General features: G+C 38.9%; 1 protein-coding gene across 2 annotated transcripts in view; it reads right to left on the minus strand.

The window, feature by feature from the left end:
• Positions 1–25,343, minus strand: part of MECP2 (methyl-CpG binding protein 2) — an 81,861-nt gene that overhangs the window by 52,342 nt on the left and 4,176 nt on the right. The window contains exon 1 of one of the 2 annotated variants that reach the window (XM_016426627.2): positions 1,813–6,228. The exons of the other annotated variant lie outside the window; for it this stretch is intronic. Coding sequence (XP_016282113.2) covers positions 1,813–1,949 — 137 coding nt within the window. The 5' untranslated portion in view covers positions 1,950–6,228. Of the gene's footprint in view, positions 1–1,812; positions 6,229–25,343 lie in introns of those variants that run through there. 2 annotated transcript variants of the gene reach the window in all.

Consider the following 25,343-nt stretch of genomic DNA (forward strand, 5'->3'; position numbering starts at 1 on the left):
CAGTGAAAGGGACTGGACATGGGATTTTATTAGTATTGGGAATGGCCCAATTGGGCGATTCCTTCTACCAAAACTAAAAAATGATTCAGAGGTAGACCTGGAATACAGGGCTTCTTGGCTTGTAGCCCAGTCTCTATCCACTACACCAGGCTGCCTCTCTCCATAGACAGTGCATGCCTCAAAATATTCAATATTGTCATTAAAAGAAAACATTTTGCTGTAAAGATTTTGGTGTATGTAGGATCTCTCTTTTTTGATGCATATGGGATTTTAGTTCCTTTCTTAGCAAAGTAGATGCTTATCCATTAAGGAATAGCTGAACAAATTGGGGGTGTATGAATGTAGTAGACTATTCTATAGAAAACAATAAATATGAGAAGTGTGACCAATATGAACTGAAGCAGAGTAAAGAAAGCAGTACAGGAAAATGATTCATGGGACTAGAAGAATGGAAATGGAAAGAACCACTAAACAATAAAACATGAATGTGGGGACATTACAATGATCAAGTTTGGCCCCCTAAAGAGCTCTGAAAACACTTCTCCCTCCTCCTTCCTCTGCAGAGCTGAGAGGGAGGGGGGTGATGTGTCCGTGAAGGTGGAATATCACATACAACAAAAGACTTGGTTAATGTTTTGGCTAATTTTGCTGAATGGTTTCTTCTCTTCTTGGGCCTTTGTTAGAAGGAATGGTTGAGGGTGAGACTGGGAAATAGGTGCTAGAAAAATAAAAAGAAGCAGCTGGATGGCTCAGTGGATAGAGAGCCAAGCCTGGAGATGGGAGGTCCTGGGTTCAAATGTAGCCTCAGATACTTCCTAGTTATGTGACCCTGGGTAAGTCACTTCACCTCTATTGCCTAACCGTTACTGCTCTTCTGCTTTGGAAACAATACACAGTATTGACTCTAAGATGGAAGGTAAGAGTTTTAAAAGGAAAAAAAGAAAAAGAAAGAAAAGCAAGAGCAAGAAAATGACAAAAAAAAATTGGTGTACCCTCTAGGTTTCTGCCACAGAATCTGAATTCAGTTTTCCTGACCGTAAGGTCAGTGATATGGTCTCTCTTTGGAAATAAGGATGATTATATTAATTAATTGGGCTCAAGTCAGCTTTGTGTGACATATACCCTATATACCTCTGGCTGAATCACTAAACCTCCCCAGTGCTCTAGGCAAGTAAAACTCTGAGATGCCACGTTTTATAGAGGGGAAAACTGAGGCTCAGAGGTTACAGTTGATCATCAACTTGACCATGTTCATACAACTACTAAATATCAGAGGAAGGATTTGAACCCGAGTTTCCTGCTTCTGAGTCCAATATCCACTCTTGTTCTCACTGGTCTGAATAGAGACTGTACTTCCCCACTCCCAAATCTGGTTTATCTAAAACCTGAAAGGGGCTTATAGTATTCATTTATCTATATATTCTATATTCACATATGTACACATACACATGTATATCTGTATACACACACACACACATAAAATATATAAAAAGGTTTATTTTTTCCTTTCAAAAAAGATCTCACTTTAGGGGTTATAACTTATGCATTACACTTGATATGTAAACATATTATATTTATAAGATATTAGTTACTTTGAATGAACAATAATAAACCCATACTAGGCTCTATTAAACAGTCTTGTTGCAATGGCTTCTTATGTGGTATCTCCCCAGACTATGCTGCAGGTATGAGCACAGCGAGACTTCCTGAAAATCAGCCTTCTCTATAGGTGTGCTGCCCATCACAGTTTGTTCCCAAATCGGCCCCCAAACTTGGGCTTGGCCCATAGGGACAATCAGCAGTATTACTTACCTAGGAGAAAGAGCATTTTCTTGTTCTTGAAGCAGAATGTCAGACTCTGAGTCTTTTGGGACAAGCACCAGGGCAGTCATTTTGATGGCTAACAAGAGAGAACTGTTCTCACCTACTCTGGATAAAGTAACACTCATTATCACATTTAAGCCTTGACTGTGGTCATCTCATTCCTTGACAAGAAACTTAATTGCATTGTGATCTGAAACAAACTCAATGCCATTCATATTATTTGGAGAAATATCAAATAACACATTAAAAAAGAATGTGATTCTCTCTTTTCCCTCTTTCATACGTCCCATGTCTTCAGAGTGGTCACTTGGGGCTTTTGGAATAATTTACTGATTTGTAAGGGAGTGAATTTTCTAGGCTCTGTATAGTAGCTTCTATAACTGGTACTATTTACATGTTGTTCTTCAATTCTCGGTAGCTAGAACCATCTAGACTTTTGGTTCTTCTCCTTTGCTTCCTCTGTCTTTGCACTATTCTGTTAAGACCAACTATTTTTTATCAGAGAACCAAAAGAACGCTCAAGTTGGAACGAGACCTTAGATATGATCTAGGCTAAGCTTCTCATTTTTTGATGAGGGAAATCAAGACCCTGGTGGAGGAAGTGACTTGACTAAGGTCATCTGCACTTCTTGATTCCAAGACCATCTCAACATAAAGTGCATGCATGGTATAGGAGAAAGAAGCTTAGACCAAGAGTCACTTGCTCCAGGCTCAAATCCCAGCTCTATCACCTGGTGGTCCATTGATTTCAGCCAAATCATCAATAATTCTTTGCCATAGTTTCCCCATCTATAAAATGGGTATATACTCTGTCCCTTGTCATTCCTACAGGGGTACTATAAGAAAAGTGCTTTGTAACCCTTAAAGTACTAGAGGAAGAAGCTATTTATTTCCTGACTAATTCTTCCACATGTATTTAGAAATCATAATCCAAATGAAGAGAAATCTGACATTAGTTACCAAGTAGTAAATCATCAAACTCTCACTACTAGAGGTTTTTAGATGAATGGTCATTCTGTTGGGTGTTCTGTAGTTGTGATTTGTGCTTTAGGTAGAGGAGAAACGAGCTGCCCTTTTGCCAATCTAATATTATCTGTGGTTTTGTGAACCCCTCCATCCTCCAATTTCTAAGATTGCAGTTAGCTTCTTACCGCTATTTTCTCCATTTCTTAAAATTCTTTGAAGACTGGGCCCCAGTTAGTGTGGGTTTTTTTGTTGTTGTTTTGAAATATGCTCTGTAAACTTGGGGATTTCTTTCTGAATTCTCTCCAGGGAAGCACTTACCATTTCCTATCTTTTCAATATTTGAGAGTGTGCAATTTATTCATTCCATCTTCACTAAAAGAATTCCAATGATCATCTGCTGAGAGTACTTACCTGATCTTCAGACTGTTTTAAAAAGATTTAATATAGCATAGGATTAAATAAATCTATTTTCATTTCTCTTTTGAAAAAGACTTCATAAGAATAAAACTTCTATATCATACTATGTCTCTTAGAAATCTCTTCAAGTCTGCCCATCTTTAATACTGTCTGAACTCACATTATTAAAGGTCTGACTCAAAGATGCCTGAAAAAAAAACAAATGCAACTTAATTTTATAGACAGATGTTCATATATATCGAAGTAAACCAAGAAGATTATCATGGAGGCATATGTCAAAGAACCAAGACTAACTGCTCCAGGAGAGAAAAAGAAGAAACCACATAAAGCAAACATTAAAGTACAGTTTCATTCTACCCGATTTTCTCCACTGCCACCTGCTAGAGGATAGGGGCAGAGTATGTGACAATTGACTCAGTAACAGTGGACTCCAATTCTATTTGCCTATTAATCAATGAGGCCATGTTTTTCTATCTCTAGGCAACTTCACTCCCCATCTGAGATGTCTGTCCCAGCACAAAGCAAGACCAAAATCATTAGATATTTTCAAATATAACTTCCACATAAATTTATCTGTTTTTTTTTCTCCCACTGAAAACAAAGTCCAAATCAAGGCCAACCAAAACGAGTCTAACAGACAATTTTCTTGTACTGTGTGGTAATTACTTAATCCAGTTTGAATTGGGTTATGTCCAGCCTCCATGTTAGCATCAACTACACCACCATCATAGTGAGTCTCAGTAGGCTCTGACTTAGATGTATGAGCATATTGCCTGCTTTATTTAATCCTGAAGAGTATAAACTCAACATTTAAAAATCTTTGTAGGGAAGCCAAAATACCAGAATACAGAACATTTCTCAATATAATTCATTATGGTAAATTACAATACAATAATCTGGTTTCCAAAAAATCCCTGAAACTTTAAAAACACTGAAATAATTTAAGATGAGTTATAGAAAATAGTTTGGTATTTTCAATGTTAAAATTTAAATGCCTCAATTTTTTTTGCCTCTAAATAATTAAAAAAGTGAAATAATATTCTTACACGATAAACATTTTACCAGTTTAAAATGAATATTCACCAAAGTCAATAAAACTAGTACAAGCAAATAGTGGAAATACAGAAATATGAAACAAAAGTCCAAATCCAGAAAATGCTACTCACGACTAAATTTATCACTGAGTTCACAAGTATTATGAGAGGGAAAATGATTATATTTCCTTTGATTGACTGCTTTTAATTGTGACTGGTATAAAACGATGTACAACTTGAACATGCAAATGCAGAATAAGCTGCCATAACAATTTTTGCAGGGAAAATTAGATGCTTTTGGAGGAAGCTATATGGCTCAGTGTGAACCCATGGATGGAGATACCATGTTAAGAGAAAATGTCAATATAATTTTTGACTTTTAATGAAAATGATATAATGTTTGAGAATTATATTGGACTCTACAGCGTAAAGACTCAATCCATGGGAGAGATGTCAGTGCTCTGGATGTGGCCAAAATAGTACTTGGCCAATCCTGGGCAAAGCTGCTTGGTTGGCCTGGTTTCATATGCCAGTAATATGGTGGGGCATAATAAAAAAGAAGCACCCAGACAGCTTAGAACCTCTGCAATCAATTAAAGGAGAAACAAAAATCTTCCTATCTCATACCACAATCAGATGAAGTAACAGATGGAGTTTAAGATGCCTGTTTGATTACATATGTATGCTGGGTTGCTGAAACTGCCACTGAGGAGTTTGTTACTGTGTAAACCCATGAATGGAGAAACCATCTTAAGGGAAAGTGTCAAAATAATTTTTGTCTTTTAATGGAAAAGATATAATGTTGGAGAATTTTATTGGACCCTACAGTGACAGCGCTCAACCAATGTTCAGAATGTCGACGTATAAGCACAAGTTAAGCATATGGCCAGCTCCTTGTGCAATGGAAACGTGTTGCATATTTTATGGATGATCATCTCTGTTGAAATACTGGAGTGACAAACTGGCAGTTTTCAAGTTAAGAGAGTAAAGAATGCTATGAAAACCAGTCCATTAGAAGAAAGGTTCTGGGACAGCTAGATGGATAGCCAGGCCTGGAGATGGGAGGTCCTGGGTATAAATCTGGCCTCAGCCCTAGCTTTGTGACCCTGGACAAGTCAGTTAACCTCCATTTTTGAGCCCTTACCACTCTTCTACCTTGGACCTATTACTCAGTATTGATTATAAGAGAGAAGGTAAGAGTTTGGTTTGGTTTTTTAAAAGGAAGGTTCTTTGCAAAGTTGTATGATAAGATGGGGCAAAGCACAGGACACCTACATTATTGTGAAATATGGCTAGCTTGGCTTCTTCATGTGGGTGTTTGTGCCATTTTCCTTAGAGGTAATAAAGAAGTAAGTTCATTATATAACAAAGATATCTTCTTGAGACTTGAATATTTGGTGGATTATTTTTGAAAAATGAAGTTCACTAAATAAAGCATCTCATGGTCTGCAAGCTGGGATCCTAAAAAGACAAAGCAAACACATTCATGGACAATTCCCAACTATCAAGGATATATTTTCAAAGTGTTCCTGACACTTCCCAATTTGAAAAACACCAGCTCTACAAATGGAAGCCAGGAGGAAGCCAGCCCTACTTAATCGACTGACCAGGAGTCTACAGGAGTAATTCTTGTTTTATTTGAAAGACTTCGATATTCTAAAAGATGAACTAAGAGCCCATTCATTTGCCTTGTACAGACATATTGCAATGTACTTGGTCTTACTCCAGCTGAACAAGAACAGACTCACCCTGTGACATGGCATTGAAATAAGCATTTGACTTGATTGAATTCTTTTGAATTGAAAATCTTTTTGGGGGGGAGGGGGAAAGGTTTTCTGCTGCAAATGTTTGAAAGACAAAATATCATCTAGATTAGTGGTTGAAAAAGAATTACAAGTAACAATAACAACATCCTGGATGGCACCAAATTTAAAGAAATTTTGTCCTAATAAAGTCTAACTATTATAATAATATTATTTTTATAATTTGTAAATGTGAAATTTATAAAGGATTGCCAAATAGTTACAAGTGATATTTTTATTGTCTGTTCAAGATTTCAGTATTACAACAATTGTAATAAATACCGAATTTGACTTGAATAAGATCTAAAATGATTTATATAGGTTGTTTTATTAAAAAATGGGGGACAATGATACATAAAGGTTGGAAATCATTAGCTTAGCAAATGCCCAAACCGTTCTGAACATGGATTTCAAACACAACCTTTGAAGACTAGCTCATTTAAAATGGGAACAATCCTCTGTTCTCACCACTGTGTAGAAAAACACTGTGTTCACAAACTGACAACAGAGTAACAGCACAGATTGTTTTATTTCGCATCATAGCAAGGAGGCTGAAGGACAAGTTCTATGTTTTTAATTTAAGGACCCTAAAAGACTATTGTGTCCATTGTTCAAAAGTAAATTAGAAAAGGCTTGTTGTTGGAAAGGAATGTACAACTTCAGAGATAACCTGACAAAATCCCTCCCTGCTCAATGTGTTTACAGTACAGAATAAATGCTATTACTTGGTATGGTATGTATCCTGCTCAACATAGCCAGGAATGTAGAAATGGTTCTCCTTAGTTAATTCTACCCCCAAGTGTTAAACTATGATCAATTACCAAACTGATGGCTACTCAATGTGGTTATTTATGTGGAGAGATAATCTAGGCATAAACAAGATGGTATTTTTTTCCAATGGAGATATTAAGAACTTGGTCTATATTTCAGCACCTGAATACTACATCTACTCACCAGACAAATTAATTTCCTTGGGACCCATTTAAGAACTCAAAAGTAAGCAAAAAAGACCAGAGTGGCCACAATTGATGCCACAAGGTCCATGCAATAAGCTTTAAGGATTCAGCCCTTCAGAGATTGTATAGACTCTGACACAATTCAAAAAATGAATTATATGGTGTCCCATCCCACAGATTAAAAAAGGCAATCTAGAAGGAAAGAAGGGGAAAAGCATATAACAAGGACCTACTATGTGCCGGGTAGGGCAGCAGTGGATAGAATGCCAGGCCTGGAGTCAGGAAGACTGATCTTCCTGAGTTCAAATCTGGCCTTGGACACTTATTAGCTGTGTGACCCTGGCCAAGGCATTTATTCTACTTGTCTCAGTTTCCTCATCTTTAAAATAAGCTGGAGAAGGCAATGGTAAACCCCTGCAAAAACTTTGCTAAGAAAACCCCAAAGGAGTCTGTAAGAGTTGGACTCTACAGAAAAGGAATGAATAACAAGTGCTTTACAAATATGATTTCATTTAATCCTCATAACAACCCTTGAAGGGAAGTGTCAGGACCACTGGAGTTCCTAAGGGGTGCTGACAAGGAAGTGCTATTATGATCTTCATTTTACAAGTGGGAAAGAAACTTAAGAGTTTAAGTGACTTGCCCAGTCACACAGCCAATAAGTTTCTAAAGCTGGATTTGAACTCAGGACTTATTGACTCCATGTTCAGCTTTCTTATTTATTTCACTACCTGCCCCCACTCCCCATAGAGATAGCACATCAACAATAGCAATAAATAACAGCTAATACTGAAGGAGGAGACAGAAAAATTATAAAAAGCATACAGGAAATCACAAAGCTAATTAGTCTGGGGACCTTAGAAATCACTTAAGTCCAAACCTTTTCCTTTTAAAGACAGGAAAACTAAGGATCAGAGGGGTGAAATGACCAGGATTTTAATTCAGGTCCGTTGACTTCAAATCCACTGTTCTTCCCACTGTACCACACTACCTCCCAGTAACAAGATAACTAAAGCCAGTGCACAGAATGAGTAGACTCAAAATTATCTGGAAAACTGACAGATCTGGAAACACCCCAGTCTCTGGCAATAGCAAAAAAAATTATGCATGGCTGTTCTGAAGGTTAAGCATCCAGGTCCAGGGAATTCTAATACATTCCTTTTTTAAAAACCCTCACCTTCTATCTTGGAATCAATACTGTATATTGGCTCCAAGGCAGAAGAGAGGTAAGGACTAGGCAATGGGGGTGAAGTAACTTGCCAAAGCAAAAATAAGTCACCCAGCTTTTTTTTAATTTGCTGGTGAGATTTTTAAAATTGCCAAATTGCCCCTAGTAGATAATTCAACATAGCAACCTTGATAACACCAAGGCAAAATGTTCTGTAGTTTTGAGCCAAGATTAAAAGATCAAGAAAATGACTACACTAAACCCCCAAGACTCTACTGATTTCCATGTAATAATAGGCTATAGAATGAAATGGATGGGTTGTCACTGTAGCCTTCTGTTTACAGTCTCAGTAACTCATCTAAAAATATATATATTTATTTATTTTTAAACCCTCACCTTTAGTCTTCGAATTAATACTAAGTATTGGTAAGATCTAAGGTCAGCTTTGAGTGCCCAGAAGGCAAATTTTGTCTGTGAGCCACACCCACACCAAGCTAAAGGAGAAAGTGCTTGCTTTGGGTAGCTGGACAGAGGGGTGGGGCATGCAAAAAATGTCCTCCTGCACTGGGAAGTGGGGGAATGAGCAGCTCTCAGAGTGAGGGCTCTGCACAAGTGTCACATCTTTGCCAATGCGGAAGTCTAGGCAACTGGGGTTAAAGTGATTTGCTCAGGGTCACAAAGCTGGGAAGTGTCTGAGGCAAAATTTGAACCCAGGTCCTCTCATCTCCAAGCCTGGCTCTCTAGGTGCCCTTCAGTAATTCATTTTAGGAATTTATCTTAAAGATATCAAATTGGGCAGAGGTCTTAGAATCAGAATCCAGTGCTGTTCACCTACTTAAAAGTTGCATCCAGGGCACCCCAAACTTCAGTCTAAAAAACCCAGAAATTCTGTGGATATTTTTTCCTGCTCCGTTCCAAAGCAACTCAAAGGCACTAACAACCCACATAAATTTTGGAACTCTGATCTGACCAGTTATTTTGACAGCTCCTGTGGAGGGAGACACCCCCTCTTCTCTCAGGGGCTGCAATCCTGCCTTGAGCAGCCCTAGCTACTGAAGACCAGGAAAAGAAAGTTTTTACCCCTTAAGTCCTTTTAGTGTTGCCAAACGGTTCAAACATCAGAAATAGCTATCATTTTACCAGTAGAAATATCATGAAAGAACCTGCATTCCGATTTGCTATGCCACTGTGTTCTAAGGACTAGGACAACTTTCCATCTGACTTGTAGCTGAAGCCTCTTTGATAATGTGTTGGCTACCCCTGTGGCATCAAATTCAAATAAAAGGACATCCCTTTTGGCTTCATCTTGACTTAGAAAATTAACATTATTGATTATATGATGATTTCTTTTGCTGAACAGTTCCCCATTTTAATCTGGTTGGCACTTGAGACTTCTGGTCTATTTATTTCATTAGAATGTGAACTCCCTGAGAGCAGGGTCTCCCTTGCTTCTCAATTAGAATTCTCAAGGCTTTGCACATATTAAGCACTGAAATGCATTTTCTTTCATTGACACCAAAAAACTAGGGGGTCGGAGATGGAATTATCTAACATTGGAGATATCCAGCATCAAATATGGAAAATTTCTGCCTCTTTATGATGGAGCAGTGCCTGGCACACAATAGGGGCTAACCAGATATACTTGGAGTAGCTAGGTGGCTTAGTGGATAGAGCTCGAGGTCTGGAATCAAGAAGACCAGAGTTCAAATCTGGCTTCAGACACTAGTTGTGTGACCCTGGAGCCTCTTGTTTCCTTCTTTGGAAAACGAGTTGGAGAAGTCAACAGTCTTCTTTTCTTTGCCAAGAAAACCCCAAATGGGGTTGAGAAGAGTTAGACACGACAACAGATGTTTGATGGCTGTAAACTCAAATTTCCCCCCTGAAATAGAGAGTTCATTCTACTAAACACACATCAAGCTTCTGAGAGTGCCTAAGAAGCCTCTGTTAAAGGTCTTTAATTAGAAAAAGGAAAATCTATCAAATAAACCAGTAGTCATGAAGTCAGAGGGCACCTCACAATCCCTAATGAGAATCCTGCTGTTTCCTAACTCCTTTTGGTCAGTAATACTATTCTAGTGAATTGCTATTCTAATGAACATGGTATTTGATTTAGCTCCCACGCACGCCTGTGAGTTAGCCATCTTGAATTTATTTATGTTTTGTCTCCTTTCTTTTCCTATCTCTACCCTACCTCACCCCCAAAACTAGTTTTAGACTAACTTTGGCACTCACTCATCTCTAGAGTTTTCGAATGAGAAAGTTGATCCTTTCAGGCTCAATGCGAATTCAAAACTAGGGCCCCTGCTGCAAGTCCTTATTACAACAGCTTTATTGAAGGAACCTTATTCACTGGTTGGAAAAACACAATGTTAAGGTTTTCTGAAAACCCCTCTCAATATCCTCTTATTTAATTAATACCAGACTATTCAGGTTTCTATGGGGTTCTACAAAGAAATTCTTCCTTCCAACTTTGATTGCTTAGAAAGCCTGCAGAAGCAAACTAAATACTTAAAACGACATGAAGTGAATCCCAAACAAAAAGACATTAAGATCTAGCAAAACACAGTATAGACACACCAAAACACACTCTGAAAGGAAACAAAGTTGTGTTGCAAGGCCTATAATTTTCCAGATTTATCTCCAAAAGGATCATTTACTCACTTAGTAAAACCTGCTTACCTGTAAGCTTAAGTACAATCTCATTTTAAAAGTTTTCCTTTAGAACACTATTTTCTCAGAAAGTTAAGTTCCTACCTAAGACAAATTCTTTTCAGGAACGTTTGTGGTCAACCAGAAACAAAACAACTTCTAACAAGAGAATGGTATTAAGACAGTTTCTCAGGAGAGGAAAATTTTGAGCCCCTATGGCAAAATGAAGACCATAAGGTGGAGCCATAGTGAGGAGAAAACAGAAGGAGCATAATAGAAATTGTAGGACTGGGGGTAGCTAGGTGGCTCAGTGGATTGAGAGTCATGCTTGGAGATGAGAGGTCCTGGGTTCCAATGTGACCTCAGATACTTCCTGGCTGGGTGATCCTGGGCAAGTCACTTGACCCCCATTGCCTAGCTCTTACCACTCTTCTGCCTTGGAACCAATACACAGTATTGATTCTAAGATGGAAGGTGAGGGTTGAAAGAAAGAAGTTGTAGTACTGTCTCTTTTATGAAGCCAGTAGTGGCAAAGAATGTGTCTGATGGCATGAATAAAGAAGAAGAACACTGCAATTCAACATTTAGTTGGTTCTGCTCCACTAGAAAGTTCCCTGAAGCTTGTAAAATTTCTGTTTTCTTGTTAAGTAGTAAGTAAAGAGAAAACTACACTAAGCAGGAATCACAATTATCTTGGCCTGAGAATTGCCGTGTCTGATGTAAGTTTAAAAAAGAGATAATGGTACAGAGGGAAGAAATACAGTTCATTTTTCTTCCTAAATCTGGTGCTTCTCTGGGAAAAGAATCCCATCTCCAAGGAATTCACAAGTGCATTAGTTATCAGCCCGAAAGTCTGAGAGTCTTGGACACCAAAGCCAGTCATTCCCATCCACTCTCTCTAAAAACAGTCCAACGAGCGCAGCTGAAATGCCTCTTTAGACAGTATTTCCACAACTCAGTAATGAGCTTCTGGAACACGCATTGGAAACAAGTCATGATAAGAATAAAGCCAGTAATCCCCTACGTACCTCTAAGCCTCTGGCACACAAAGGTCAGGTGCCTTTATCCTCTTATGGGAGAGCCTGGAGTCTGTGACCCTGTCATTAGTACTAAAGTCTTCCTCAAACCTGGCCAATGGAAAAGCAAAGGCCAAAGGTGTTGGGGGCTCCTGTGGCTATGTGTACATTCTAAAATTCACTGGGAGTGGGGGGGGGGGGGGCAGAAATTATAGATTAAAAAAAAAAAAAAACCCTTACCATCAACCTTAGACTCAATACTAAGTATTGATTCCAAGGCAGAAAAGTGGTAAGAACTAGGCCACTGGGATTAGAGTGATTTGTCCAGGGTCACACAGCTGGGAAGTGTCTGAATCCAGATGGAGCATAGACCTGTGATTTTATTGGTGGTGTGGAGAGCTCCTGATGTGGAAAACTCCCTATGCTGACAGATAAGAATGATGAGTACTAACATTTAAATGCAGCTTTATAATATGCAAAAGGCTTTTCATATAGCATCCCATCTGGTCTTCACAACAACCTGTGGAGGAGATAGATGGTATTTTTTCTTTAATGTGGAATTTTCTAGAATTCCAGGGGCACAGAGAGGTTAAGTGAATTGTTGATGGGCACCTACCTAGTATGTGCCAGAAACAGGACTTGAACTCAGGTCTTCCTAACTTGAAAATAACTATATCCTGAAACAGATGTCTACTTTAAATTAGTCCCCTCACAACAGCTGGAAATAAGCTTTGGTTTCTCTCAGCTTATGATTAACCCTAACTCAGAGGCAAGAGGGCAACTGGAAAAATTTTATTTGAGAAGAGCTCCTCATTCTCTATAGGAGTCTCCTTAATTGCACTGTGTTTTTTTTCTTCCTGCTATTGCTTAGATGGTATTATATGTAAAAGAAATGAACTAAGTTTAAGACCAGTGAAAGCTTCCTGTTGACACTTTCTGAAAGTGAAACTCTTCAGTTACAAAACAGACAGAATTCAGGGAACAGTAAGGTTAAAAGCTTCCACTGCTATTCTTTGCCCACCCAACATGCTTCACTTTCTTTCAAGACTTCTCAGAATGGAAGAGGGAAAATTGATACCCAAGAGGACAAATGAACACTGCCTTATTCTGTTGAAGCTTCCTAGAAAATGATGACTGTGAGGTTAATGAAACAAATGACCATCTGCTCTCTCTCTCTCTCTCAAACCCTTATTTTTGGTTTTAGAATCAATATTGTGTTGGTTCCACAGCAAAAGAGAGGTAAGGGCTAGGCCCGGGGGTAGGGGGTGGGGCTGCTCCCCTCCCCCTTTCCATACACACCTAATGACATTTCTCACTCCACCTGCCTCTCTGCCCAGCAGTCCAGTGGGGGTAGTGGGTTACAATTTGGGCACTTAGTCTCTAAAAGGCTTGCCATCACTGGGCTTGGCAATGGGGGTTAAACCCAGGGTCACACAGCTAGGAAGGCCACATTTGAACTCAGGACCTCCTGTCTCAATCCACTGAGTCACCTAGCTGCCCCTAAAATAATGAAAGTCTTAAGAAAAGGACTCAAAAAAGTCAGGCGGTCAGTCATTGGGCATTTATTAAGCATCTAGTATGTGTTAAACTCTAGGGATACAGAAAGGCAAAAGACACTGTCCCTTTCCTGAAGGAGTTCACAATCTAATGGAGGAGATAACAAGTGAACCAGTACATACAAAGGAGGTATATTCCGGATAAACAGAAAATAATTAAGTGAGGAAAAGGCACTATAAAGTAAGGTGTTGAGAAAGTCTTCCTATAGAAGATGGAATTTTAACTGGCACTTAAAGGAAGCCAGGAGGCAAAAATGAGTAGGGAGAGCACTTACATGCACAGAGAACAGCCATTGAAAATGACCACTGACACAGCATGGAGTCTTTTTTATGGAACAAGGAGGCCAGTGGTGCTGGGTTGAGTGAATCTGTGTTGGGACAGTAATAGGGAAAGTAGGAAGGAGAAAGGGTTTATATGGGAAGATAAGTTCTGCTTGGGACTTGTTGAGTTTAAAATGTCTACTGGGCAGGGGAATCACGTGTGTGTGTGTGTGTGTGTGTGTGTGTGTGTGTGTGTGTGTGTGTACACTGGGGACAGCTAGGTGGCCCAGTGGATAGAACCAGGCCTAGAGACCTGGTCCTGGGTTCAAATCTGATCTCAAGACATTCCTAGCTGGGTGACCTTGGGCAAGTCATTTAACTCCCATTTCCTAACCTTACCATCCAATACACAGTATTGATTCCCAGATGGAAGGTAAGAGTTTAAAAAAAAAAACCTAGTGGACATCCAATTGGAGATACAAGCTAGGAGGTCAGAAGAGAGATTAGTGCAGAAAAGACAGATTTGAGAATTATCAGCAGAGATGATCATTAAATTCATGGGAGCTGATGAGATCATCAAATGTAGTAGTATAAAGGAAGAAGTGGGTTGGGTTAAAGATGAAATGAAGAGAAGAGGGCCTTCTCAGGGACAGAACCCTGAGGGACATATATGACAAGAGGGAGTAGTCTGGAAGATCCAGCAACAGAGACAGAGAAGTGGTCAGTTAGGCAAGAGGAGAATCAGGAGAGAGAGCTGACCTGAAAACCTACAGAGAAGATGGCATAAGGTTGAGAGACTAACCTAAAGAGAGGTCAAAGAGAATGAGGATGAGGAAAAGGTGAATGGCCTCAATTTTTCCTGTAAAATATGAGAAAAGGTTCTTAGCAGGGGGTGAGGGCAAGGGGAATCAAGGGAAGTTGGAGGAGGGATGAAAAGGTTTGGAAGGGCTACTGTGGTGGGAGTTGATTAGGAGGGTACAGAAGGATGAGGGCCTCCATGTTCCTTAACAATTTCATCACAGAACCTGGTCATTTTAAGGGCACTTTTGCTTGAAACCCTCTAGGTGCAGTTTACTGTCATAACTTGAAAAAAAAAAAGTGTAAGAGCAGACAACAAATACCAATGCTGGTGGTACTTGGGACCCACCCCAGAGCTCTCTAGGCTTTTCGGTTACCGCCATAACTGTTCCAACTCAGATTCAGCTCCCTACCCACATATGAGGGAAGGGTAGGGAGAAGGAACTGATTTGGGGGCAGAATGGAGCTGGTCAGCATACAGCTCAACTCCTTTCTGCCTCCTCTCTGATCCTCAATGTCAGAGCTGGATGGGGCTGATGCTATTAGCTATTCTGATTCCTTCCTTTGGCAAGTGAGTCAAATGAAGCCTACGGAGGGAGAAGAAAGAACCTGTCTGGGCCTAGAACCAAGTTCTGGTGAATTCAAGTCTCTTGCTCTTTCCACTATACCACACATGTTACCATGGGATGATACTTCTTTTTAAATAAGCTCTCTGCATCAATCCTAGGTATCAGTTCTAAGGGAGAAGAGCAGTAAGGGAATTGGAGTTAAGTGACTTACCCAGGGCCATACAGCTGTGAAGTATCTGAGAGGCCAAATTTGAACCCAGGACCCCCCCAGACCTGGCTCTCTATTCACTAAGCCACCTAGTTGCCCCTAGAGGACTACATTTCAACAGTTATTTATTGAATATCTGTTATTTGCAAGGAGGAATAAAGATGAAAACACAGTCCTACCTTGAAGTAGCTTCTATGCTGTAGATACTGCAGATACACAAGTAGTTTACAAAAGAGGAGGCAAAGGAAAGAGCTAGACAATTTCTTTTAGAAAAATTTTGAGAAAGAAGGGAACACTTTCAGCAGAGAAGAAATCAGGGAAAGTTTCCTTGAGGAGGCGGCCCCTGAGTTGAGCCCTAAATGAAGAGGTTTTCAACAGATAGAGGGCATCACATCTTAGCCTTCATGGGAATGCATGGAATTTAAGATGTGGGAACAGCTAAGTGGCCCTCTTTGTCTGGAACATAACCATATAAAAAGGAGAATAATATGAGACTGGAAAGATGCAGAGAGGATGGAGAGGAAATGTGGTACAGAAATCAGATATTTTAATTTTCCTGGTTAATTTGGAATCATGTTATAATGTATTTACAATATTGATCACATCAAGTATAAAAATTTCTAATTTGCTAATTGCATTTGTTAAATGTCTGCCTTGAGCAGGGAAGAAATTCAGATCAATAATACTTTCTTAGGTTATATCGGCACATTCTGGTTGAATGAAGCCCACTACTTTATCAATCAAGTTATCATGACCACCAGAATCTACACTGCTAAAAATAAAGACATAATAAAATTTTGGGTCCCCTTTCCCCCCATTTCAGGGACTAAAAAAGGAGAAAGCTTGCAGCAAATGAATCCAGGGAATTGGAAAGAATATCCTAGAAAGTCAGGAGACAAACAGAACCACCCCTCCTTTCACAGCTTTAAGTATTCCAAAGAAATTTCTAATCAACAATGAAATTTTCACAAACGCACAGAGCTGTTACATAGCACTCTTCCTCTTAAGGCAAATCCCCAAAAGACAACACAATTTGGTTCAAATTGCTGAACTTGTATGACTCAATCAGCCAGAGAAAGGAAAATCATGTCCCATGTTTCTAGAACCTGATATAACTACACACACAAAAAGCTGTGCTCTAACAGTCAGGGTATAAACATCAATTTGATATAGATTTATTAAACCCATAATATGTACCAAGCACTGTGCAGGGTGCTGAGGACCCAAAGACAGAAAAAAAAAAAGTTCCTGTTTCTCTTGATCCCCCATGACCTTACATTTTATTGGAAGAGAAGGAGGGGGAGAGAGATAGAAGTAGAGAAGGGGAGGGAGAGGAGAGAGGGAAGGGGAGGGAAAGGGGGGAGAGGGAGATGGAGGGGAAGAAAAGGAGTAAAGGAGGAGACAGGGAAGAAGGAAGGAAAGAGGAGGGAGAAGGAAAGAGAAAGAGGGAAGGGGAGGATGAAAGCAAGGAGGGGAAGTGAAGGGAAGAGGGAGGGAGGGAGAGAGATTGAAACAAACCGAATTTCTCAAACCTGGAGAAGCCTGATGCCTTTAACTCAACCTCCATTAAGTTCCCTGTTTCAGTATTTGCATTACTTACTCAAGCCCTGTGGTTTCTGCCCCAAGCTTTAGAGATAGCTGAGAAACCACGAAAGCCAAAGAAAAAGAGATTCTCTATTGCACACCTATCTGTCGGCAGAACATGTGTTTTTATATAAACACACAACAGACCCCAAGTGCTACTATGCCACTTTTTATTCTCTCCGTTTTACACAGCAGATATACAATAACATGGCAAAAATGGGCACTGAGGAGGGAGAGGTCAAAGGTCAGTGCCCGTGCAGCATGGAGGAAGAGCTGCCTGAACCCAGGTCCAGACACTCAGAAAGCCAATGAATTCAGCCTTTCCTAGAGATGTGTTCCCCTGTTTTCTGACTGCAATGTGAGTGCTCCCAAAGGTAACTGGCTCCAACCACAGCTGCCCAGACCTGCCCTCTCTGTGCCTTCTTCTGTGTTACACTCTACTCCGCTGGTCTCTGAAAGCCAGGAAGGGATTGCTACCACCACAGCAGAAGATTCTGCTCTGAGTATCAAAAGCCAAGGCCTCTGTGCAGAACCTTTACTTTTGGGGATAATGAAAGAGACAAAAGGATTAGGGTGGCATTTTCGGGTTCTGGGAGGAATTGGTGGCGCCAGCCATTATAAAAAAAAAGAATCCTTTGACTTAAGACAAAGCATTAGGATTTGGATGCCATGCCAAAAAAAAAAATCCTCACAAAGTTGTTTTTCAGAGTATAACCCAATTTGAAATGCTTTCTTTTTGCATGCCTACAGCTCCAAAATAATATAATTTTCATAAGAAAGGAAGCATAAAGCTAGTATGAAGAAAAGAAAAATTGGACCCAGATAACAGGCCTTAAAGCAGGCCAAGAGAGGCAAGCTATAGAAACTGCAATACTGAGTCAGTGGCATGAGCTCTGAGAGAAATTGCTTGCAACATAAGTCTTTCCCACTCTTTTAGTGGAAAGAGGCAAGAATTCCTGCAGGTGACTGCGATTTAACACAACACTTTAGCTACACAGCTATTTCCTTATAGGGTCATACAGACCACTTTCAAAGGCCTCCCAGCTTTTTCAGACTGCAGAGGAATTGTTATGGTGACTACCTCAGAATGACATTGAACTACAAGAGCTGTTATCACCAGCTTAGTACAATCATTTCTGTTTGTTGTTATTCCACAGTTACTGAGAGTCAAAGGCAAACTGTCACACTTGGATATTTATACTTTTGGCCAAGTCTTAAAATCCCCAACAGTTAAGATACTACAGACCATTAGGTCTTATTGTGGACTGATTCTTTCCACTGTTTAGAAAAGCAAACAAACAAATGAAAAACAAGTACAGATATTTAAATCTGGAAATCAGCTACTAAATATCTGAAATAATTCTTTAAAAACAATTCACCAATGCAACTGTCAAGACTTGGGCACAAGAGGTTCCAACTGAAATGGATATGCTTTAAGATAAATTGAAAATTAAATTTCACATGGATACTGAAAGTACAGATCCCCTAAACCAAAATGTTCTAGTTGTTCTTTTAGTGGCAATACCAAGCAGAGCAAAGGAAAGAAGGTCTCTGAGTGGCATAATCAGATGGCTAAGGCATAAGCCTAGAAAGGAACATGCACCCTGCTGAGGCTCACTTTCAAATCCAAGGGTAATTATTATTTGGTTACCCTTTTCACAAGTCTACAACAATAACTACTTTCTGTTTAAAAAAAAAATTTTTTTTGTGAGAGAAGAAAAGTTTTGTGAACATCGAGGTCCAATTATTTTTTTCTAAATGGGACTGATGGTTTATAAACATCAAGCACTTATAATGCAACAAAATATCTTTCAATTTTTAAGTCTGATTTTCTAGAATTCACATCATTTCTGGACATGTATTAAGTTTACCCTGAAAGTAAAAAAAAAAATTCCATGTTATTGGGCAGATTAGTATTAATAAGGACACTCTGAAAATGAAGGTGGTATTACTGTGATATCAACTTCAATTAAAAATTTTTCCTATGATTTTAGCAAGCACTAGGAGAGGTTTCAAACATTAAAAATTGTGCTTAGAATACTTTGGATGGCAACAGGATTTTTCTAGTGTAAATTGTTGAAAAAAGGATTTGTCTATGTCAGATAAACAGCAATAGCTAATATATCTCAGATGAATGCTATTGCAGTCATAAATCTATGGGATTATCCTATAGAGCAGGATTTTCTTTTTTTTTTTCTTTTTAATTTTATTTAGTCAATTTAGAACATTACTCCTTGGTTACAAGAATCATATTCTTTCCCACCCTTCCCGTAGCTGACGTGCAATTCCACTGGGTATTACTTGTGTCCTTGATCAGAACCTATTTCCATGTTGTTGATGTTTCGAGCAGGATTTTCTGCAATTAAAAGGCTGAGGGGTGGGGGAGGAAAGTGAAAAAGAGAGAGATTTCCCTCCTCCTCTGAGGAAGAAATTAAAAAATTTTTTTTCTTGGTTAAATCAGAATCAGGCTGATCCATCAGGCTGGGTTTTCATTAGGCAATTCTGTGATGCAGATAAATGAATTTGGCTCAATTCTCTTAAGTTTTAGTGACCAAAGAACCATTTTCATTTTAAAAAAGAGTTGGCATATCTCTTGATTTAAGACAACCCTGAAAAACACTGTAAAAGGAAATCCCATCATCTATCAGTACTAAACTATTCTTCTATAACAATAAAGGGAATGTTAAACAGATAAACCAGGCCTAAACGGCAAGAAAGTTTCTATTTGGATTTGAGACAAGAACCAGTCTGTACTTGCCAAGTTTATGGAGAAAAGGGCACTAGTAAAGAACTTGTATTAGCTTCATTCCAAAAGATCCAAGTCATGTATCAAACAGAAAAACCCTAACCTCACATAGTTGACACAAAATTAATATAGCCTTCATATAACATCACCAATACTTAATTGCATTGGGCTGCTCAAAACATACACTGTAGTCAGTCAGTCGACAGAATTATCATCACAGAACTGTCAACCTTTCCGTTAAGATTGGAAAAAAAAATCCCTTAAAGATTATAAATACTAAAAAAGCAATCAGAAAATGAGAAAGCTTTCCCCTGGTGAAGTTTAAAGTAAATCAGAATAAAAATACTTTAGAGAACAGTTTTAAAAACCACTAACACTTTAGGCACATGAGGTAAACCTTTCAGGAAGTACTTATCAATTGATAAATTATATTAGAAGGCTAACAGATAGGAGTTTTAATTATGAAAATCATCTCAAACCATCAGCATATTCTTCTTAACTTAAAATTGGTTGAGAATCACTGAAATTCAAGAAAGTCTTAATTTCTTTATCTAATTCCAGCTTTCGAACTCCCTCCAGGGCTTCTTGGGCTATATTTTAAAAAACTGTTAAGTATGATAAACTCGACCCAGGTGCCAGCTTCAGTTATAAAACTGTTAACTACAGAAACAAAAGAAATGATAATATTTTAAAGGGTTTGGAGAGTTGAAAAAAAATGTATACATGCAATACATTCCCTTTTCCTTTTAAGTCTAAAAGTGGTTAAATAGGCACTTCCTTTACCCTCTGCAGGTAAGATTTGAAAATGCCATTTTCATTATTACTGAAGTAAGAGTGAGATAGTTTAGGTTTTTCTAAGTTATTTCTGATTTGTCTAAATTATTTCTAAGAGCAGCTTCTGACTCTTTAAATGTTGGTAATAGGTTTCTACCCTTTAGAGTATTCTCTCACCAGCAACAGTAACATTAAAAAAATATAAGTTCTTTGAAACTGGGGCTAATACGCCTTTTCATTCACAATACAGCATGTTTGGGGAACTTTCCTATCATTTCCTAAAACCTTTGGAGAAAACCCTGAAAATAACAGTGCTATCTATGTTTAAAATATATTTTTTTAAATGCCTGTGAAACAATAAAATCCTAAAAACCTATCTGAGGAAATCTGTTCATTCCCCCCTTTAAATCAGACAGACCCAGTCTATGAGGCAAAACTTAGCATAAGCCGCACACAATTACTTCTAGAAGGAAAAGAAAATCATGGAGAAAGTTCCCAGGAACAAAGCTCAGCTCACATTCCATAGCAATGGATGGTATGAATTACTGTTTCAATCATAAGACTCAGAAGCAGAGCCAAATATGGGTCTTGAAAGATGCAAAAAGCTACCTTTCACAGTCAATTTTCCTTTGTACAAATTTTGCCCTCAACAGTTGAGTTTTGGGAGAAGTCAGAACAAATCATCATCATCATCATCATCATCATCATCATCATCATCATCGTCATCGTCATCGTCATCGTCATCGTCGTCGCCATTTACATAGCACTGCCTATGTGCCAGGCACAGTACTAAGTGCTTTACAATGATCCTAAGAACACCCCTTTGAGACTGAAGGAAGGGCTTAAAGTGATGCTTTGTTCCCAGGCTGTGTTAAGATCGCTTCAATGGACTGGCAACATCTGGGGAAACTTACCATGAAGAGAGGAAAAGAAGCTGTCAAATCCCGTGCCTCAACATACTGGGTGTGTGAGCTCCAAGTGTACAAGTCCCCAAGAAACTTAAGACAATCGCTATACGTTTTGTTAAAATTATGAAAAGTGGCATGACCACTAATTTTTTTTTAATGAAGAGAGATGCTATGCATGATCTAATGCAATGGAGAAATTAAGGAACCATTCACCCTGAAAACATATAAGCCTCCTAATGATGCCAAAGGCACCAAATCCCCATTTCTCTACCACAGAAACTTCCCAAAAGACATTCTATATCATTTCCCTGACTCTCTTTGACATGCTCATCAGTGTGTGTGTGCTTCTCACCTCAGGAAGACCACCTAAGTGGTCATGGCCATGATGGGCATCCCCCAATAGCTAGGTTCTCTGCTGCTTGGTGAGAACCAAGGAGAAAGTAACACTGACAGGACTATATGACTAGGAGTTACTGTCCCCGAATATACACTATACAATTATGCACTCAAAATCATACAAGGCTTTTAAAAAAATGATCACTCATGTTTCACTACTATAACAGGTGGTCAAAAAATTCAGCAATAAGTGATTTTAAGCTTAGCTGATCTGCTGAAAGGTGAACTGAATTTACAGATCACCAGTTTTTGCTCTAATCTTACTCCTTAACACATACCATGAGGCAGCAACCGTACAAAAACTGATCTTTCAGGGCTCAGGGAAGTAAATTTTTTTTATTATATGGCGCAGTTTGGCACAAATATATCATATCTTTAGTCTTTGGGGTATTTTTTATACTGTCCAAGTGTAGCACAACATCTTTTTTAAACAGTTGGCCAAACCATGACATATACTAAAAAAAAAAAAAAGAAGGTTACTTACCTGAGCCCTAACATCCCAGCTACCATGGAATCCTGCTGGAGCTGGTCTACAGAAGCAAGATGTGTTCTGGGGAGTCACATGTCACATCAAAGCAGGAACTGGTGATTCTGTGTTTTTATGGAGCCTAAAACAAAGAAAATGGTAAGTTGAAAGCCCCCATGTGCTTCAAGACCTTCTTCCCCAGGGCTATTTGGAGTATTTTGAAGATAAAAATGGAGAAAAAATTCTACGTACACCAGGAAAGGTGACTTCATAATTGGAAGCTTTGAATATTGAGTATTTGTATACTGCTACAACGAAAAGAAAAACCATTCTTTTTTTTTTTTTAAGAGAGAACATCATATATTTTATTATCTGTGGCAAAGTCCTAATGCTATAAAACAGGACATTAGCTACAATCTTTGGCATGTTCTCCTGCCTCTAGGCACAAACGACACAGAAACATTCTAGTAGTGAATATATTTTCAAGACGATGTGCTCTACCAAGGTATCATTCCACGAGAAAACATATTAAGTCTGTTAACAAAGCAGGCCTTGTTTCCCAAACAGTAGAATACTGCTTGATGCAATGCATTTACACAAGCAGCGTATATGTTATCATTTGAAGGGAACGGACTTTTCATTCTAAAAAAGACCAGGTTCAAAATAATGACTAGCAAGAGTGAAAATATGGTGACCCGGGCAATTAAGGGACATCATCAAAAATATTTGAATCTTCTATCACCAGGGACAACTCAGACCTTTTAAAAAACTATCAAGATTGCAGGAGCCAAAATCTACAAGTTAATTACTACCTCTCTTTTGCTTTTGAATAAAATGCTCAGCTACCAAAAGACAGTTCTAGGGCTGCTTGTATAACTGTATTTTTAGATATTACTAAGATATCCGTCCTCATTTCCTTATTATGACCCAAACTGCCAAGAAAATAGCTAATCTCTTGGGCCCCTGAACTATCCAAGTGCTGCACCTTTATCTTTACATGAAAGAGCACCAGAATGTGCTTTAGAAACTGTTTATGGGAATAATTATGGGTACATTAGTCCATCAAAGAGCTATATCATCTGAGCCATCACTTCCCCATAATAACGGGGAAGGAAGAATGCTTTCCTTTCTCACATTCAAGACTGGAAAGTGCTTTGAGATCCAGACAGTAAAGTCAATTAGATAAACAAAAATGAAACTGGCAGAAAAGCGAATATTAATTAGATGATCTCTGGCAAATTAGTTAAAATTCTCTGGGACTTTCTTTACATGTAAAACTTTAGCCAGAACAGATGATCTCTAAGGAAGGTACTTTTCAGCTCCAAAAGTCTTTGATCTAATCCAGATTTAAGTTAAAAAGAAGAGCAATGACACACACACACCCAAATCCCAGAAACAATAAAAACGAAGAACTTCTCAAAATGTGATTTGGATATAGACCTACCAAAGACCTCTGGCTCTAAAGCAGTCAAGATAACTGACCCCTAATTCATCCTAGGCACCTGCCAGCTTCAGAGGCAGTGGCAGATATACGAGTAAGCATATATTTTAATGGCAAACAATTACAAGGATGAAGTATGTGATTCTATCCAAGTTGCATGCTTTAATGTGAGCAGTTGAACTCATTGAGGCTATTTTTCAAGAATCAAAAGGTTCTGTTGCCCAAAAATCGTGGAATTGGGGATGTTCCTGGCAACTCCACACTCTAGTACCATTCAATCATGGGACAAACTTGCAAAGAGGAAGACCACCAAGTCTGGAGATGGGAGGTCCTGGGTTCAAATATGACCTCAGATACTTCCTAGCTATGTGACCTGTAGCAAATCACTTCACGCTAATTACCCAGCCATTACTACTTTCCTGCCTTGGAACCAATACTTAGTCTGGATGCAAAGACAAAAGGTAAGGGTTTAAAAAAAAAAAAGTCTTTCCGCACAGGGCCATGTGTGATTGACCAATCCTTTAACAATAGATCACATGCCCCTATTAAATGTTATATTCAGGAAAAAAACCAACCAACCAACCAACCAACCAGCAGGTCTACCTGTCTTTCCAGCTTCATCAGACATTACTTGTCCTTTTCTTGAATTTTGGGATCCAGCCTTTGCTCCTCACACACAACCCTCTGTCTCCCATCTTTCATCTCCCTGCCTTTAAAAAGGCCATCCAGTATCCTTGCGCTGCATTCCCACCTTATCTGTGCCTAACAGAGTTGCCCTCTTAGGCATAATCTTCTACACAAAGACCCTCCCTCCCAGTTGCTAGTGTTCTCCAATAGATCATATCTTATATGTAACTTCTTTATTTACAATCCTATTTATTTACTATATTTGTGCTGTTTCTGTATGTGTGTATACAGATCTCTTTTATTATGTGCACTTGTCTCTTCATTAGAAAGTAAGGCCCTTAAGAGAGTAGGGATTATTTTATTCTTTGCATTTGTATCCCTACAACCTGACACAGTTTTGGGCATACAGTTAGGGTTTGTTAAAAAACTTGTTGATTTGATTGAATTTCATGCAAATAAAAATTCCATTTTGAAAAATTTGCTCCACTGAAAAATGCAAAAGAGGAGGACCAAGACAGATAATTGCAACCAAACTGTAGCTGAAGGCAGGTAGAGTGGTTTGAGTTTCAAAGCTATGCTATCCCAAACAATGTCACAATAGGGAGCTGGTAAGCAGAAAGGCTGACAGAAAGCTCTGGGGTGCTACTAGAATGAAGTCGATAATTCTTTGGTTTCATAGTCACAGCTATTCTATCTCCAAAGCAAGACGACAGAACCCTGTGAGTCAAAGTAGACTGTTTGTTCGCTAACCTTGAGCTGCCATCTCTAGCCTCTATGCACTTCTGAAGGGCAACTCCTTGTGCCTAGATGTTACTTTCTCATCTCTACTGGTTAAAATCCTTTTGTTCCTTCAAAGCTTGGCCCAAGTGCCACTTACCCTCAGAAGTCATCTCTATCCCCCGAGTTTGCATGAAATAAGACACCGAAGTTCTCTCTCATATTTCCTCAGAGAATTTCAGATCTCCTTTGCTCTATCACATCTTACCTTGTACTATAATTATTTTTATTCATGCCATCAGAGCTGGTGGGCCAAGCCAAGGATAATGGAAAGGTAGCCAGGCACCCAACTGGTATCCATACAAAGTCAAGAGGTCTAGGGAAAAGCCCATAGCCTTGGGTGGACCTCCAGAGATAGATTTTCAAGAGAGGAAGGAGGACAAGAGTCACAGCACAGGAT

Source organism: Monodelphis domestica, chromosome X, assembly GCF_027887165.1.
Source record: "Monodelphis domestica isolate mMonDom1 chromosome X, mMonDom1.pri, whole genome shotgun sequence".
Lineage (NCBI taxonomy): Eukaryota > Metazoa > Chordata > Mammalia > Didelphimorphia > Didelphidae > Monodelphis > Monodelphis domestica.